This window comes from Anomalospiza imberbis, chromosome Z, assembly GCF_031753505.1.
Source record: "Anomalospiza imberbis isolate Cuckoo-Finch-1a 21T00152 chromosome Z, ASM3175350v1, whole genome shotgun sequence".
Lineage (NCBI taxonomy): Eukaryota > Metazoa > Chordata > Aves > Passeriformes > Viduidae > Anomalospiza > Anomalospiza imberbis.
In genome coordinates, this window is record NC_089721.1 from 650030 (window position 1) to 669740 (window position 19711).

Here is a 19711-nt window from a genome sequence, read left to right on the forward strand (position 1 = left end):
CCAGGCTGGACAAGGCTTGGGACACCATGGCATAGTGGAATGGGACTGGATGAGCTTCAGGGTGCCTCCCAACCCAAATAATTCTGTTATTCTAATTTTTGTCTTTTGATTTAATAAATTGTTATCCAATTATTACTATAAATCATACAACTCCTTCATTGTTTAATTTAAAAATTTTTATTGAAATGGTCTGGCATCATTTGTTTTTGGGAGGAATGAATTGATGTATCAGTTTTTCACTGAAATGTAGATACCGAACTCGTGTTAAATACACACACACATTTGTTCTGCTAGTATCAAGGAATCTTGGATTTTGGAGCTCCTCATTCTATGAAAAATCCATAATTTAACATAATCTCAGATAGATACAATATGATGTGTCTTTTCTTCAGAGAGTACATGTTTATGTATAAGGTTTGTTGCCAGAAATCAGTTTTAGCTTGGGTGTCACATGGGAGAACCTGGGCCTGCTCCATCTGGTCCGAGGATGTCACTGCATACGAGGTATGGTACCAGGAGGACAGCTGCCTGGGATAAGAGGAGAACCCAAAGGCAGGAGAGAAACGATTCCCATGAGTTCTGGACTTCAGTCTATCTCAGATTCTTTCTGTGTGAAAGATGTGTGTTTCTCAAGGTGTCTTTTGAGACAGACCTGTAGTATCTGCCAACTTGTCTACCTGATATGGGAATGTATCTCCCTTTGGAAAGGAGAGAGAATAAGATGAAAAAATTTAGAATAACTAATGAATACCCAAAAGAGAAAATCCAAAAGAAGAGAACGAAAAGATTTCTGCATGTTTGGGTACATTGTTTTATGAAGTCCATTTATACAGAATGTGAGCTCTATCTGTGGGGTTTTTATTTCTTTTGCAAGACACTTGAGAAGGAAAAAAAAACAAAAAACAAAAGTCACAGAAGCTCAAAACAACATGCAGTTATTCTGGCTTTCTGAGAGAAGTAGCTAAATAATTTTGACATGTAATTGATACACGAGTTCATTATTTCTAGTTTCCTCCTTATCTGCAAGCAAACAGTTTTCAGGGGAAGTTGAAGATCAGCATAAATTCCATGTAAAGTCGTTCTATATGACCGATAGCTTTGAATAAAAAAAAAAAATTCAAAACCAAGACCCCCTATTATAAATAAACAATGTGTTCTTTGAAGTTGAAAGAGGTTCCTGGTAGTTCTTGTGATCCTTTAGAAATGCCTGAGTTTCAGAAAACCATAAATTTGACCCTTGGTGGAGAAAAAAATTTTGCTCTGAAGCTTTATCCTTGTGCTGATAAATTAAGGGCCACTGGACCTGAGATGTTACTGCAGATATCAGGACCTTGCTTGTGTTTATGTCAGAACAGATTTAATTTGAACAGATTCTAGAGGTTTGAGTGGAGTGTTTCTACACTTAAATTTGTCCTTTCTGGGTTTTGAACTTAGAGAAAATGAGAATAACTCACAAAGTGGGACTGCTTGAATTTACCTTTCTGGATTTTTTTTCTATCTGAGTTATATAAGGATATTGAAAGCAGATTTTTTTTTTCCTTAATACAGTACAGTAATCTCTTAGTTTATTTTTTTATGCTGATTCTTATCAAAACAGAAAATTATTTTGCAATGTTTCCTTAAATTTGCTATTCCGCTTGTGTGGGTTGTAATAAAAATAAATGAATGAATGATTGAAATTGAGAAAAAGTAAATTAGACCCCAAAATTTGTTTCCTCTCTGAATAGTGACCCAGTACATGCTGTAGTATGTCATGAAATTATTACCCGTTTCATTCATCACCTTGGGGTAGGAGACGTTGTTCTTGTATGCTCAACCTTTGTCATCATGATAAGTTCCTGAATGTTTTCTTATAATATCAAAAATGTATTTTCCCAAACTGTTGCTTTTATTTTGATAGAAAAATATTTCTTAATTTTTTTTGCTGGTGGCCTAACCTTTGATAATTGATATGTATGCGTATAAGTCCTCCTTGCTTTGCTTGGGATGCGTGTGGGTGGCGGATTGCACAGCTCCTGTGGTTTGGAGAGGGAGCAGGCACTGTTCCTAGTGCAGCCTTGCTTCTGGCTCAGATGAATTTGCAGTGGAACCAGATCAGAGTGTAACCTCTGGCCTGATCTAATTATCAGCATTTACACTGGCGAACTTCCTCAAGAGTGGGCAAAAAGTCAGGTAACTTGCAGAGAGTAAAAGTAATTCAAAAGGACATCATGATTTTCAGGAAAATGTTACTTAAGCAGTATGTCCTTTCCCAACCTGTAACTTCAAATGTTTGGGGTTCAAATACTCAAATGAAGTGAGAGAAAATAAAAAGCAGTGAATATGCACAACCTTCATTTTTAAAAACATTTTTGTATGAGAGGTGGTGCAGTTCTGTGGATTGTGATCCAGGAAATTGTGATTCCAGTTTGCTGTTGGCTTTGAGTAAATAACTGCACTCTGGAGAAACTCTGGCCTGGAGCTGCTGCAGAAGAGCTTAACTTAAGCTGTCTGTGCATTGTGATGTGTGAAATTCTTGTTTTCACACTTCACAGTAATGCATGCTGCTTACAGCATATCTGGAAGCACACTTGAGAATATTAAGCTATTTGATTGTGTTAAAAATTAGACTGATTTCTTCTAAATAAAATCCTATGTATTTTAGTGAGGACCACAACAGCTCTGATCCTGAGACTAGTGAAAATCTAGTCTTTTCTGGGGTTAACTTGTTTTGCTTTGGGAAATTGCACTGCAGTTTTCAAGTCATCATTGTTTGAAAGAGCACTTAGTTTTATGCTTATACCTGTTCTAACTATTGAGAATAAAATTTTTGGAAGGTGACATTGTAACAAAGGAAAATTAGAACCACTGATTAAACAACATTGATGCTGATTTGTTCTTTGGTGTTTTGATTTTTTTAAAAATCTTAAATAGATGTACTATTAAAAATTTGCATTTGACAATAATAAACGGATTTTGAAATTTCAGTAGGTCCCAGGTCAGAAAACCTTAATAACTGTTGCAGGGAAACCATAGCAATACTGGATTGTGAAGCATACTGTGGAAATTAAATAGTGACAGTGGGAGAAGCATTAAAAGGACTTTTGGTAACAATTCCAATACTTGATAACAATATTTTGATGAACTGCAGGATCATGTTGTCGCACCAAATGAAGTATCTCATTTTGGAGGAGGTAAAAATGGTCTTTGGTTGAAACTGATATGAATGATAGTGGTTCATGTCCAAGTTAGTTCCTTGTGTTTTAAAAGGTTTCTTGCAGTCTGCAATTTGTTACTGATTAAGGAGGCAAATGCCATTTTCCTCTCTCTTTTAAAAACAAAATTTGTAATAAAGTCATTATAGGCAGAGGTGGGAACAGAAAGCACAAGATCCTTTTAAGGGTGTGCCTGTCATCTGTTCTGCTGCACAGCCTTCCCTAGTCAGCCTGAGCTAAATGAACTTTGCTGAACTGTCTGGTGTCTGTATTTAAGCATTGCACTCATTCTTTGTGATTATCTTGAATACCTTGTAATACCTTGAAACTTTCTACTTCCCTGTTACCTCAAAAATACCATTTAAAAATGTCTAGTGTATGTGGTATCCTGATACCCTGAGCATTTTGTACACTTGAGCTAGCATTTGTATATTACATTCTTCTCATAGGGATCCAGTTTTCTTGGCAGACAGAGCTGTGTTGGGCTAGCTGGACATTCATTCCCTCACTTAGCATGATGGTTTTATGACAGTTTTGTTTAATAGTACAAAGGATACACTTCTGAGAGATACTTTTTATTTTGAGGAAGAAGTATAGTCTGTCAATTGCAACTTGAGTGCTATGAGCAATACCTCTTTTTACATTGTTTTGTCCTTTGGCGTAAAGAAAAGTGCTTATTTCTAAGAAAAACATCCATTTTTGGTATGAAATGATGCTGAGTTTCTTGAATTTGTTGTTTACATATTCCCAGTTGAAACTCTCTATGCTACACAGTGTATAACTTCAGGTGAAGCTACCAAGTATTCTTGGAAATCACCTTGTAGACAACCCAGCAGATTAATCCCCGTAATTCTCCCTTTATTCTGCAGAGATATTACATACAGCATTTCTTTGGAAGCCGTGACAACTCTCATTGTGTTCCTCTCCTGCCAGTTATTCCACAAAGAGATTCTGCGAGAGAGCCTCATTCACAGATACCTGATGCATGGTCGATGGTACGTCCTGCTCTGGGGTGCTGCTGATGGCTTCTTTAGGTTGTTTGTGCCTGAAAACAGAAGGCAGCAAAATGTTATCTTGATAGAAAATTTGTTCTGCTCAGAAGAAAAGAGATCATAAAAGCAAACATCTGTAAAGGCTCTTGGAGGGATTTGGGTGGAAATCTCACAGCCCAGACCTCAGTAAAACTAATTTGGCAGTCATTTTTATATTTTGAGGGTAGTTTCATTAGCTTAAAACAGTATTTACTTTTCAGGATGGTTTTTTGATTCAGCATTGAGTCTTGTAGTACTGCAGCTTAGAGAGCTCAGGTCCCTCAGAAATGCTAGAGCTTTCTTGCCATCCAGATAAGCAGGAGTCCTTGGAAAGATGAAGACACGTGCTATGCTGAGCTGAAGGGAACACTTAGCCAGGGGTAGACTTGGTTGTGTGAGTAATACCACTTGTTCTGGCAAGTTGGTCGTTGTGTTCAAGTGCTTTCACGGTGGCTTACATGCATTTTAGTCAGGCTCCCATTCTTCCTCTTTGAAGTTCCATGTGGGCAGATTTCTCATAAATGTATTTATTCTCTGTTTTCCCGAAGTTTCTACTAGGTGTAAGAGACAGATACTACTCTGGCATGCAGGGAAAGGAGGGAGGCCCAGCTTGGAGCGCAGGGCAGACTTCAACCTGAAACAGCAGCAGGATAGAGCCAAAGCATCGGGTTGTGTGGGGTGTCCTGGTGCTTCAGTCTCTGGACTGAAAGAATCAAGGGTTTGGGGGAAAACGGGGAACGTTTGGGGGAAGACTTAGTATGTGGTCTAAGAGGTCTGATTTGGGAGTAGGAGGAGCCAGACCTCTGGAGAGAGACATGGGAATTTGGTGGCTGGGAATTGAGAGCAATGTGAACAGTTGGAGGGGTACTTGTGTGACATCTCACCCCTAGGGAGAAGGAAGCACCCAGGATTTGTAGATGTTAATGATCAAAAGAAATGACAAAAGTCAGAGGAATCTGCCAAGATTTATTAGTAGATTACACACTTGGCACAGAAAACAGTATTTGTCCCTGATATCCCAGTGTAAGCACAGTGGGGTTTGGATAAAGGTGGAGGGTGCTGTAAAGTAAGAAAGAGAGGGACACAGAGAGAGAGAATTGGATCAAAGAAGGGAAGAGACAAAGGAAGGAAAGAAGAGAGAGATCGCTAGTCCTGGCTCCAGTGCCGATCCAGCCGATGGGATGTCCTGGGGCCCTGGGCTTTGTGGGGCACATTTAAGTCTTCCACTCTCTGGGGAGAAGTTTCCCACTTTTTGTGCAAGTCAGCTCTCATTCACAGTGGTTCTTTCAGACCTTTCTGGTAATGGGTTGGAGGCTCTGGGGTCTTGGATGGGCTCGTTCCCCACTGCAGTGCCCGGTCCTTCTCAGCCCCGTCCCTGCACCTGTGCTGAGCCGGGTTGTGCTTTTCTGCAGGAGCCACAACCAGGAGGTTTGTCCCAGAAAATGCAGCCCTGCCTCCATATGGCCCCTTCTCCATCCCGGTCTTTCTCTTGTGTGTTTTTACCAACAGTCCTTGTTTGTTATTCCCAAAAATCCTTGGTTGGCTCCACACCATGCAGCTATTGGTATTTCGGACATGCACATTAGCCCCTCACCTTCTGGGCTTCTGCAGATGGTCAGAGGGTCCATCCTAATAGAGCTCCTTCTTTTCAGCTCTAAATCAGATGGGAATGGGAGCCAGATGTTTGCTTTTGTGGAAATGCTACTCCATTTTGGAAATACTGTAACCTTTTAGTTAAGCCCAACAAATTCTACTGCCATTTTTCAGATTCACTGATGTGAGGTTGGTCGTTTCATTGGTCTTTGCAAATTCCTGGAGTTATGGAATCCTTGAGGTATGAAAAGGTGTTTAAGATTGGTTCTGAGCTGCACACACAGACAAAAAAACTGTGTGGAGAGGTGCTGTTGTTTCCTGTTCTGTGTTACTAGAGCATGGAGTAAAAATTGGAAAAATACAATGTTTCTTTCCATTGCATAAATACTTTTTACCATTGGTGTATTGAGGTGAGTACAATGATTCTACAAACTAAATGGTTTATTTAAAAGTAGTATTTAAAAAACAAAAAGCAAAAGGCAGTTTTCATTATCCTACTGTGGAAGATGCTCCTTCAGACCCCTGCTGGAGTCCAGACAGCTTTGCATGGGCAAGACCTTGGTGTTCTTTCCCTTTCCAGTCTGGTCAGCACTGAGAGAGTTACTGACCATCTTTAATGCCAAACACTGGCTAATTTTTGTGAGTTGTGAGTCAACTAAAGTTTTTTGTATTTCTTTTTCTTTCCAGTCTCCCATATACCAGCAGACTTGTGAAAACTTTGCTATATAATTTCATTAGACAAGAGAGAAGCCCTCCTCCAGGGACCCACGTCTTTCAGCAGCAAACAGATGGAGGAGGACTGCTCTATGGAATTGCATCTGGGGTGGCAAGTGAGTCTGATTTTCTATAAATTGTACTTCAGACCATATGAAGTATTGCCTTCTGTGTGCCCTCTCTTGCAGACACACCTGTAACCAATTTCTTTTTCAACAAGTGATACCAGTGTAGAAAAGCTGTCCACAGGCCTGCATGGCCCATCTTGAAATGTGCTAGAATCTGAAGCAATTATACCTGCAGGACAGCAGATGGTAAAAGTATCACCTAGCCCCTGTTTTTTTGTTTTTTTTTTTTACTGACACATTAAAAAACCTTCAACCAACCAAGTAGTGCCCTATGTGATGAATCACATACTTCAGATTACTTACAATGTTGCAAGAAATAGTTTTATGTGCGCATTTTATTCTTTACAATTACTCTGTGCATGTGGTGACCTGCTCTGTGGCTCTGCTTGAGCAAAGGATTGGGCTAGGTGGTCCCAAGAGGTCCCTCCTAGGACGGTTCTTTGATGTAGGGGAGCAGCCTAGATAGGAATTTTTGCAACATATTGTGCCTTTCCCAGTAAGTTGACTAATGTTTTTTCCTGATAAGTATGACTAGATTCTGACCTTTCCCAGACTGTTTGCTGTAGAGAAATACTGCCTGAAGAATAGCAAAGACTTGATGCCATTTGTTGTTCAGAAGAAAGTTTCTCATTTTTGTTATACTATACACTCTGTTTTGGTTGGTGGCTGCTCCCTACCCCACACCAGATGTGTTTTACTGGTATATAAAAATCTGTCCTAGAGGTTTTTTCTTTTCCATTGAATGAGAATAAAACATAATACTGTGCTAACGGCAAAGGTAGGTATTATTTTCTTACTCCCCGATAAACTAGAGAACACTTTGCAAGTCAGTTACTGTTAAAACCGATGCTATTTATTTAGCTCTTTTGTGAAATCAATTCACTGGCAGCCTCCTGAGGGAATATTAAAGTTCAGGCCGCAAGGGGTCTGCCAGAATTTGCAGTCGGAGGCAGTGCCCGCGTCCCTCCTCACGGCGGCAGTAAAAGCGCACGGCTGCTGCACTCAGCTCCTTTTGCGCTCCGGGCTACACCCTCCAGGGCCGTGCCTGGCTTGTGTCCCTAACCTAAACCCAGCAAAAAGTAGTGGCTTGCCTTGCGATTCGCTTACACGCGCGCCAGATTAATTAAATTGTTCCTTGCAGTGTTTTATTCGAGAGTCCCATCAGGTATATTCTTTTCCTACGTTTCAATTGCAAGGAGAAATTGCTCCTAACATGTTTTTCTGAAGCAGTTTTCAGTATCTGGTTTGTAGTTTTTCAGTTTTTACTGCATATTTTGGTACATATTACTACCTGAGTAATTGCTGTTACTTATATTATTATTAGTTCTGATCTCTCTAGTGTCTTTCTGTCTCAGTGCTGCCACAGGCAAAACACTTCTTCCCCTCTTCTGGTTACTTGACTGATTTGTAAATCCATCCATATTGCCACCACTCGAGCCTCCGTCTGTAACACTTCTAACATGATATCCCCCATGACTTTTTACTCGTTATATATTAAGTTTCCATTTCTTAATGCAAACTCTTAAGATTTCAGCCTACATCTGTTCTTGTCTCTTCCTACACTCCCACCTCCTTCACTCCTCTTGAACCATTCCCTTAGCAACTACCTTGGCATACGCCTACGCTTGTTTTCTTGCTTCTTTCATGAGTACCTGAAGTGCCATCTCTTAGCCCGGCAAATTAAGTGTCTTCATTTAAAGCTTTAAGAAGAGGAACCTTTTAAAAGAGCTTTCTAATTTCCTGCCTGGGAAAAGGGAAAAAAGGAGTACCACATCCTGTTAAAAACAGAAATGTTTTCCTATCCATGCCCAGACATTTGCTTCAGATTTTTTAAAAATTATTTGCCTATACATGATGTTGGACTATAAGTGAAATGTGGGCACAGTAGAATTGTAGAATAAATGGCATATTTGTGTGTCTTATCTCTGAATTAACTCTTATCAAATTTATACTTTGGTTCATGTAGCCTCAGGTACATAGGTAGAGTGCAGCACAAATGAAGATGCAGCAACAAGAGGTGATAGTCTGTTAGGGAACAAAAGGGAATTTTGAGCAGTGAACAGCTGTGGGAGACTTTGATGTGATTTCTGTGTTTTGTGTGTTTTGCAATCTTTACGTGATAGAGATTGAAAGAAGAATGGAAGAATTGAAAACTCATTTCTGTGTTGCTCAGTGCCTTTTAAATACCACATAATGCTTAAAGTAAGTTTACTGAAATAGTCTAAATATAATCTTCTTAGGATAAAAGGAGATAGGAGCCTGGTTTAAAAAAGAAAAGTGTTTTTAATATGACATTTTGAAGTCTAAAATAATTATTGTACTTATTAATTATTTTACTTGGTACCACAGTCATATAAATTATAATATATAATGTTATTCCTATTTTGTAGTCACTTGCACTGCAGCAGGATATCAACAAACTCTTATAAGCATCGTATTTTAGATCCACCCTCCTTTTCCTTCCTTGTGATTCAGCAGGAGTGATAATTATACATGATATGAACAGAATTTTACCCTTTCCCACAGTTAACCTTCTCCTGCTTCTCATCCTTCGTAGCCTGTTTTTCTTCCTCTCATGAGCTTCCTTAACTCTGAAACCACACAGCCAACATCCTCACACCAATTACTTCTGGGTTTGGCCTCTAACTGGATCCAGGTTACCTCTGTGCAAGGACCTTTTTCTATCCTGGATATAAAATACCTGGATTGGATTGTCCTGCCAATTCTGTTATGCTCCAATAATTAAAGAAACAATGGTGGTTTTGGAAGGAGGGGAAAAATAATGGTATTTATTTTTGTGACTTCATAAAGGAGATTTTTCTCTACTGAGTCAACTTTGCTTTGTCTTTGTGGTCTTTCAGTAGGTGTGCAAAGTAATTGTAAAGTGCTTCTAGATCTGGGGCAGTGTTGTGAAGCATAAATGACATTAATATGCATGGCAGTAGAATTTAGATATTAGAAACTCATTTATTGGAAACCAGAAATTAATTATTCTTGGTTCACAAAGCACATTGAACCAACTTACCCTCAAACCCAAGTTTTTTTGTTGGCTCTAAGTTCCCTCTTTTTTGTTGAGATTTCTTAATATTTGCCAATTCATAGTCTGCAGTCAGCTGAGACAACTTCTTGTGGACAAGCAATTTTTTTTAATTAGTCATTTTATTGCTTGCAAAATAAAATCCTTGTTAGAGTGAGGAACTGCCAAGCAGATGATGTGCTAAGATGTGGAAATGATAGTGCTACTCAAGACTATTGAAAAATAAGTCAATTTATATAGTTTCCTTTGAAATAGTTGATCCAGTTTATACTTTGCTATTAAAAACAACTCCAGACACTAATGCACGTGGCAGAAGTAAGGGGTTACTGCAACAGTGGGATCTAATTGACTTGGTTTGTGCTGTTAGGATGTTTATGGATATGAGGGGTACAATGCTGTATCTGTAAGGAACTAAAGCGGAGTCAGTAACTGGATTCAGCTTCATTAATCTCCCAAGTCATCATCATAACTAATCTGCTGCACAAACATACTGTTGTAGCATTTGCATTGTGTTGTGGTCAGTGATGGCTTTTTTTCTCCTGTTTGTATTCTTTGGTTGGAACTAGAGAAATGTTCCTGGCCATTAATGATGTTATCTCAGGCAAGTATATCCTTTGCTCTGCATTATACTGTTCAGCATTAGGATACCTGAAGGTATCAGACCTCTGTTGTACATCTGTGATTTATATACACTATATCTTATTCTGTTTCTTTGGGGGGAGGCTAATTTCTGGTTAATAGAAACATTTGAATGATAATTTTTAACTTTACAAGAAAACAGTTTATTAATATTTAGTGTTTTATGTTAATATCTTTTTCCTCTTCAATTTTGTGTAGCCTGATTTGTGATATCTACATAAAAATATATCAAAGTAGAGAGACACAAAAACATAATGACAATGTGTCTGTTATTTCTTATGATTTCACCAACCTTTACATCTTCTAACAAATGCTTCACTCTGCTTGCTTCTACCTTCCAGATCCTTTTTGTGATGTGTTACAGATCTGGTGTCTATCTCTGGTGCTTAGTCAATGCTTAAATGTCTGTTTGTGCCCACCACAATGGAAATGTACATTTGAGCTTTCTTTTCCAGTTCTGTCTGTTCGTGTTCCTTCTTGCTTACAGTCTGTAAGTGTCATCCTCTTGAAGCTGTAACTATGATATTTTCCCTTGTCTGAATGGGCTGATTGAGGAAGTTTCCAGATCTTTAATTTTTAATTAGTTCCTGTGACGATGTGCCTGACAGAGCAAAGTGTGTGGCTGCAGTTCAAGCACAGGTACTTTGAGAATAAATAGTTGAGTGTTCTGGTTGTGTAGCTGTGGCAGGGGCAGTCTGCAAGAGCTGCACAGCAAACTGGTGCCAGAGTGGCTTCATCCTTCCCAAAATCTCTGTGTGGATGCTACAGGGACCACAGAAGCTGGTTTGAAATTGGTTGCTGCTGCCTGAGCAGTGTCTCAGTGTCACATTTGAGAGTTTTAAAGTTTTTATGACAAAAACTCACCTTCTGCCTTAAGCAGCTTGGTACAGAAATACATTTGATAGATATCTCTGCAGACCAGAGATGTACTTGCTGTCAAGCTCTTAGACACTTCCTTTGACATGTATGTTCTGTTTCTTGAAATGTAATTTATCTTTGTGTATTTGAATGATGTGAGACTATAGAATGATTATACAGCAGTAGTGCTTCTGTTGGCATTTGGCCCCAGCTCCACCAAGCTCTTGGGACTTTGAATGACAAGGATCTGAAATCAGAACAATTGTAGTAATTAAGAAATAATGCTCCAAGAGCTGGAGCCCCTCTGCAGCTGGGGGTGTTCCCCTCAAGAAGAGAAGGCTCCAGGGAGAGCTCAGAGCCCCTGCCAGGGCCTCAAGGGGCTCCAGGAGAGCTGCAGAGGGACTGGGGACAAGGCATGCAGGGACAGCACACAGGCAGTGGCTGCCACTGCCAGAGGGCAGGCACAGATGGGATATTGGGAACCAGGAATTCTTGGCACAGATTTCCCGGAGCATCTTTGGCTGTCCTTGGATCCCTGGGAGTGTCTAAGGCCAGGTTGGACAGGGCTTGGAGCCACCTGGGCTAGTGGAAGGTGTCCCTGTCCGTGGCAGGGGATTGGAATGAGAGGATTTTTAAGGTCCCATTTCAACTCAAACCATCCTGAGATTCCATGAAATTCTTGATCAGTCCTGTTAGCTTCACCAACATTATTTTGATGGTAAACCGCCCTTAGTCAGAACTAGCTGTACTGATAGCATGGGCTTTGCTCTATGAGCTCTGCTGTTTGCACATGCACTGATGGTAGTAACAGCAAAGCATTCTTTCCCAGAAGAACAATTTATACTGTTATTTCCTGGGCTTGATAGTTCTGAGAAATCTTTGGTTGACTTTGAAGAGACTCATCAGTATTTGCAGGGAGGTGTCAGAGCACAGGTCAGACTCTGCTTTGTGGGACCCAGCAATGGCACCAGAAAAACGGATGCCCAGGAAGATCCACCTGGACATGAGGAAGAACTTCCCCACGCAGTGACTGAGCACTGAAACAGACCAGAAAGAGTGTGGAGTCTCCCTTGCTGAGGATATTCCAGACCCATCTGGATAACGATCCTGTGCCATTATTCTGGGATGACCCTGCTACAGGAGGGAGCTGGGACCAGATGATCCACTGTGGTCCCTTCCACCCTTACCTGTTCTGAGATTCAGTGAAACTGCACATTTTTCTTTTTATTTTTGGAGAGGCTGGTGCTCCTGGGGACCCTTGACTGCCACCACTCCACCCTTGTGACAGTGACAATATTTTTCATACTTAACATTGTGGAGGCTTATGTGTTTTTAAAGTCTGTAAAGCCTCTTTTCTGTGAAGTCTTCCTGGCACTGCCCAGGCTTGTGTTGTGCAGGGAGCTGTGCTGTAGCTCTCTGTAGCCTGTCAGCTGTTTGGAGCAGGGACCATCAGTGCACAGCACAGCGAGGCTGTGGTTCATGACTAGAGCTTCTGATTTCTGTGGTCATACAAACCCTAATTGTAACCATATGCTTCAGCTTGTTTACTGAGAGTGCAGCAGCAAGTTTCACGAGGTGTGTTGGTGATTTATCTCCCTGACATTTATCCTGATATTCCAAAACCTGAGCAGCTTCAAATAACCCATTATAAAAGAGAAGAGAAAACCTATTGGCTCAAAAATGACTTTTCTTTAATTCTTTAAGGGAAATTGCTTGTTAAAGGAAACCAAGAAGCGAGCTGTTGTATTGTAACAAAGTTTTGAAAGTTAGTATTTTGCAAGGATGAGGGCTTAAAAAAAGGAATTTTTTATGGCTGAGAAGGAAGTATTTCTTGTTTTCCAAATTCTTCTTAGCTCTAGAGAATTATGGAAATGGAAATTGAGATAGACAATATTTATAATTAGAGAATGTCAATAATCAGCTATGTAAAAAAATGAACTTGAGCAGCAAAATCAGTTATGTTTGACTTTTTCTTAAAGTCCTATAAATTTCAACTAGTGGATGGTAAGAAATCCATTACTCTTTACCTTATAATTGAGTGTCAACAGAAATATTCATTTCCTACCTAATCTTTATTTTAGCAATAAATGTGAAAAGCCTTTAAAAAGTGCCAGTATTTTTCAAGTTCATTTTTGAGCACATTTCAAATGACAAAGATGCTTGACCATCCATGCTGTCTAAGAAACAGTCCAAAATCTGTGAGTTAAAGATTCAGTACCTTCTTCCTGTGGGCTGCTGCACTTCTTAAGTACAGCGTTAACAGATACTGTGCTCAGCTGAGACCCCACCTGCAGAGCTGCCCCAGCCCTGGCTCCAACAGCACAAGGACGTGGAGCTGCTGGAGCCAGCCCAGAGGAGGCCACGGAGCTGCTGCCAGGGCTGGAGCCCCTCTGCTCTGGAGCCAGCCTGGCACAGCTGGGGCTGTGCAGCTGCACAAGAGAAGGCTCCAGGGAGAGCTCAGAGCCCCTGCCAGGGCCTCAAGGGGCTCCAGGAGAGCTGCAGAGGGACTGGGGACAAGGCATGCAGGGACAGCACACAGGCAGTGGCTGCCACTGCCAGAGGGCAGGCACAGATGGGATATTGGGAACCAGGAATTGCTGGCTGGGAGGGTGGGCAGGCCCTGGCACAGGGTGCCCAGAGCAGCTGTGGCTGCCCCTGGATCCCTGGAAACGTCCAAGGCCAGGCTGGATGAGGCTTGGAGCAACCTGGGATATTGCGAGCTGTCCCTGCCCATGGCAGTGGGTGGGACTGGATGACTTTTAAGCTTTTCCCTTCCAAGACAAAAAATTCTGGTTTTTTTGATCTTGAACTTTTTGATGGTCCTCCTTCTGCATAGCAGATGCAGACTTTGTAGCATTAATGACTCAAAAGATTAGGTTTTTTTTTGCACTAATATGGGATGTGAAAATAACATAAGGGCTTTATTTTTCATAATTTTGAAAATACCTGCACTAAAGTGCTCAGCCTGTTGTGTTTAGCTGCATGATTTCTCCTGAAAATGGTTGGACACATCAGGAAAAAGGGTGATATTTGTTTCCAGATACACTGATGCTATGTTATGAAAGGTTTAGACTTGATGTCTGATAATTGACAGATTGGAAAGTGCATGGATAGGAGAAACTGAGCTGCATTGCAATTTGGGATAAAGAGCATTGATAAAGCACAACAAATTCTTTGGCTTTCTATTGTTCTTTCTTAAAAACTGTTTTTCAGGTCTGCTCATGGATCAAATCCATCTGAAGCTGCATTTGTTAATAAATTACATGTTACTGAATAACACATTAACTGTTTCCCCTTCATTGTCCTGCCAGATGTCTGTGCCATATTTTGGAGTGGGAGTATTCAGACATCAGATCACTAATTTTAACCATTGTCCATGCTCAGCAGACCAGGGGAGTTACATTGCCTGGCGTGTGAAACTCCTTTTAATAGTTAAATTTTGTGGGGTATTTTTGACTGGTTGTGTGTGTAAAGACTAAAGGAATGAAAAGGCAATGCTGTGCACTGCCTGTCTGGAAATACTGATTAGCTAGCTCCATTTTCTGGGTGTTCTGTTTTCTCCAGTAGGCTACTAGAGTACCAGATCTGTGAAGCTGTCATGTTTTTTTGCATTTTTCTTTAGGATTTTATATTTGTTTTATTATTGATACATTATAGGTAAAATAAGGGTAGAGGAAAGGTTGTCTGTGCTTTCTGTTTAGTTCCCTGTTCCCTTCCACCTTTAGCTTCCTGCTCCTTCCCTGAAATAAATAGATTTTTTTTAGTGCATCTGCAAGGAAAATCTGTATTTTAATCCATTCACTAAATAACTCCTGAAGTCTGGTAGACTTTTTGACATGTACAAGGTGAAAGAGAAATTTATGAAATATGTTCAGTGTGGAATTGAACTCGTGATAGGAGTGGCACATTTTAGATGTAGAAGTTCTATGTCATGATCAAATTAGTTCTGAAACAGTTTTGTTTGCCTTTCAATATTTTTGTCAGGGGAGAAACCTTAATTTGTGATGTCAGTCTACTCAACTACAATGCTTAAATATAAAGAACAGTTTACTTAAGGAGCCTATGGATGAACTCTGATTTAGTAATAGTACTTATGAGACAAGAATATTTATTCCCTGCAGAAAGTGGTGCCTGTCTTGCCAGTGCTAAGCACCTGTCCAGAATGAGATGGGTAATTAACTACCTCCATAAACAAGTCATTAATGAAATCGTCATTCTAGCTTTTGAATGTGCATGGTGTGAAGGAATACTGTGCTTTTAGGAGATGACTGTGGTAGGTTTTGCTGGATCTCTGAGGGAAATGAAGGAAAACAAAAATGTGTTGTGGAAGCGAAACTTTGAAGAGCACGAATCTGATGAACACTTGACTCTCTTTAATCTGCAGTGAAAATATCTGTGTGCATTTCTGTGCGCATCTGCACTTCAAAATTGCAGTCTTGTAGATCTGTACAGAAGTTTTGCTCCTTGACTCATAAAATCATAAAACTTAAAAGATCATGAATCTGTGCTTTTCCTAAGCAACCTTGTTTTAAATTGCTTATTTGCATTTTTTTATTGTGGCTGGTATGCAAAGAATACATTGAATTTGCAGAATTTGAGACAAAAGTATTTTGAAGGATAAGAGAAGTCCCATCCCTGGAAGTGTTCAAGGCCAGGCTGGACAGGGCTTGGAGCAGTGGTCTAGTGGAAGGTGTCCCTGCCCATGGCAGGGGGCTGAAACGAGAGGAGCTTTAAGGTCTTTTCCAGCCCAAACCATTCTGTGATAAGAGGAAATACTGTGAAAATCTTGGCTATAATTAATTTTGTAATTTTGAGGTGCTACAACCTGACTGGACTTTGTAGCACACACCACCTGAATGTTTTCCCTTGAGCCTTGTTGAATATGTTCTTAAGAGCACAAACTTGAAGTATTGCCTATATGGACTGAAGTGTTTGACTCTGATTTTGAGGGTTAATTTCACAAATAATTTCATTTTCACAGCTATAGTTCCTAATGAATAATTTTTGTTAAAGAGGGGAAAATGTTCCTCTATTTTTAAGCATAAGAAACATGGACGTCTTTCCATCTTTCTTTTATTTCTATGGATTATAGTCGTACTTCCTTGTTTTTGTAGACCCACAGAAGAGCTAAACTCTGCACAGAATGATCTAAGATTTAATGAGACCTTTGACTAAAATCTTTGTCTTAAACCAACAAAGACAAACCTTAATGCGATTATACCATCGTTATTTTTTACCTAATGTTCTAGAAGACCCAGTGGTAATTGAATGTGTTCTGCCAAACTGTAGTTTCCAACACAAGTATGAGATTTTTATATAACCTGATAAATGGCTATTTTTCCTTTTGAATAAGCCATCAAAAACTTTTTCCGTCTTTCTGCGAAAGACTTCCCAGCCAAAGCAGAGCAAAGCCAAACAGATCATGTGCTTAGCAGTGTATTAGTAGAAACTGTTTTCACAGTTGTAGATGTAAGTTTTATTTCCTTGTCCTGAGGCCAGTTACTATTGTTGAGTAATTTGGTACTTTCGTGATTGAGGTTTAAGTTATTGGTATGTGGTAGTTGTAGCACTGAGCGTGAACATTCATTTCTGTGACAGTTGGGGTTGTTTGTCAATTTTTCTCCTTTAAGCAAATGGCATTTTCCAGAGTGACTCACTTTGGGGAAAGAAAAATACTATTAACAAGAAAAGAATGTGGCACCTAGGAATAGACATCCTGGTTGAAAAGAATGGATTTCCATTATTGAAAAATAAATTTCTGCATTACATGGCAATTCAATTAGTATCCTTACAGGAAAGTGTGAATTTTTGCTTGCTTCTAAGTAATTAGATTTTTATTTGGATTTTGAATATACATGAAGCCCAGAGCTGTGCTGCTGTGAATCTCTGGTCAGTTGATGTCTGGGTGATGGTGATTGTCACAGATGAGGGGACGTGGCTCAGACTGGAGTGACATGCTGTTTTTGTGCAGGCTGACTGGGTGAAGGGCTGAAGCAAGAGGGAAGAAGTGTTACCAGCACCATAGCTGGAATGCAACTTTATTCATTTTATCTTTCATCAAATATTGGATATTGGATATTAATATTGGATATTGGAAGGAAATGTTTATCAGCACCATAGCAGGAATGCAGCTTTACTCATTTTAACTTTCATCCACTATTGGATATTGGATTGGATATTAATAAAACTAAGCACTATAAACTTAAGTGCTGTGTGAAGTAAAGGGAAGCACTAGACAGATGAGAGGCTGGGGGGGCAGGCACAGAAGCAAATCCCTTGTTTCCTGAGTGTCCCATATTGTCTCCTGGTCCTTTCTGTCTTTGTTCCTGTTCTGTAAGACAAAGAATGGGGATGTGTGGAGTAGCTGTAGGTGGGAGGATGACTGACATCTCTAACCCAGGTATGACTTGGCTGGCTGACATGAAGGCTGTTGCTTATATGTAAATGGCTGTTGTGATGCAAACCCATTCCTGATGTGAATGTATATCCAAGAATTAATATAAAAACCTTCCTTCATTAGACTATTGTTAGGGGCCTGCTTATGCCAAGTGGAGAGCAAGCTGGTCTAATAGGCTCTCGCACGTTATTTTTATTTAGCATGTTAAGGAAATGCTTTCATATTTGACCTTTCTAGATAGCATTTTGTCCAGTATTTGTGCCAAGCACTGCTCTCTTTTCCCCTTAATTTTTGAGCATGTTGTGAGGTTTGAGGTAGACTATTACTGGTAGAAATGCTGCGGTACAATGGACAGATTTTCCTTGGCTGGGATCCAAACCCTGTATTCCTTTTGTGGATATTAATAATGACAGAGTTGAGACCTTGTCACTCTTATGCTGAATTGGGTAGGTAATAAATTTAAAACTAAGTTTCATAAGAGAATTGTGGTCAGGAACAGGATAATATTTTCTGTCTAAATGAAAAATTTCAGAATGAGTCTGACTCTGGAATGTAATTGTTAAAAGACTGAATTTCATAGCATTCCAGCTAATATTTTGGATTTTTGTTCAGCAGTATGAGACTCTGTAGCTGATAAATACATAGGCCTATACTCTCAGCCTGAACTGAGAGTTTTTACTTTCCTGTTGGTCTTAATTCACTCAAAACATGTCAGGAGGATGGCCTGAGCTGGTCTTCCTGGTCCCTTCCAACCCAAACCATTCTGTGATGCCTGTCATACAGCTAGGTTTGAACCTTTGGGGAAAGGTGGATTTATAGATTCGTTTAAGCCTTTAGAACAAACTAGTTTTCAGCTGATCTGAATTAGGTCTTAAATGAACTAGGACTATGGAGGCAAGAAATAGCTCTTACACCACTAGTTCTTACTGTACCACCCATGTAATACCTGCCTGAATACATTGCTTTGTGTAGTGAGATGAAAAAAAAAGTGGTGAGTAGGTTAGCCAGTAGATAAGAGAGAAGTGAATAATTAGTTGAGAACCATCTTTGTTGTTCTTTTTCTCTGTGTTCTCAAGGAAGATCCTGTATTGCAGTTATCAGGCTTGCAAACTTCTTTTGGACTGGCAAAGATCTTAAACACAAATTTTACTAGAGGCTGCATGTCTAAAGATTCATTTTTTCTAAGTGCATACGCTGTTCTTGCATTACTCTCTGAATACTTCTGAAGGTTTTGTGTAAACATATCAGAATCTTTGCCATTCTTTGGAATGAGAGCAAACCCCCAGGAGTGCCATGAATCATAAAATCACAGAATTACAGAGTAGTTTGTGTTGTAAGGGACCTTAAAGTGCCACCTCTGCCATGGGCAGGGACACCTTCCACTATCTAGGTTGCTCCAAGCCCTGTCCAGCCTCAGGCTGGACACTACCAGGGGTGCAGGGTCAGTCACAGCTTCTCTGGGCACCCTGTGCCAGGGCCTGCCCACCCTCACAGGCCATAATGTCTTCCTAAGTAAAGAATTTTTTTTGAGATGGTGATAGCAGATTGTGTGGTATAAAAGTGTTCATATTCCTCTACGTGGCAAAGGATGTGTATTTATAGCTTTGCAGTGTGTGGTTCTGGGGTCTAGATATGCAAAGAGAGATTGTGTGCTTGTGCAGAATCCCAGTAACTTCAGAGGAAATCTTGAGATGAGACCCTGAGGTTTCAACCTGTTAGTGTTAGCAGTGTACAAAGTGCTCCAGGGAAAGAAGAGGCATTTCTTGATCGTGCTCTGAATTCATAGTGATGGAGGAAAAAGAGGAGCATTTAATTTTTCATAGAATAATGGGTAAACTGTAAAATGTGTTGGGTTTTTTACACAGTTTATGCTGAAAACAATCAGAAAACCACAGTTAGAGAAAGAGTGTAGTTAACATATTTAACCATTTGAAGGACAAACATTGGCGCAACATTCCAGATGCAAACCAGGTATGTCATGTGGTACAGCACACCCAGAGCACATTGATGTCTGCTGGGAGTGTTGAAATAAAATGTCCCCAACCACTTCCAGGTCTGAGGAAATACATCACATCTTTCAGATGAAAGAACTAAAATCTTAAGATGTAATTTTAGAATTT

General features: G+C 40.0%; 1 protein-coding gene across 10 annotated transcripts in view; it reads left to right on the forward strand.

Moving 5' to 3' along the window:
* DYM (dymeclin) overlaps positions 1 to 19711 on the forward strand; it is a 210710-nt gene that overhangs the window by 37102 nt on the left and 153897 nt on the right. For all 10 annotated transcript variants that reach the window (XM_068177388.1, XM_068177390.1, XM_068177393.1 and 7 more), the window contains 2 exons: positions 4064 to 4189; positions 6506 to 6648. In XM_068177388.1, coding sequence (XP_068033489.1) covers positions 4064 to 4189; positions 6506 to 6648 — 269 coding nt within the window. The remainder of the gene's footprint in view (positions 1 to 4063; positions 4190 to 6505; positions 6649 to 19711) is intronic.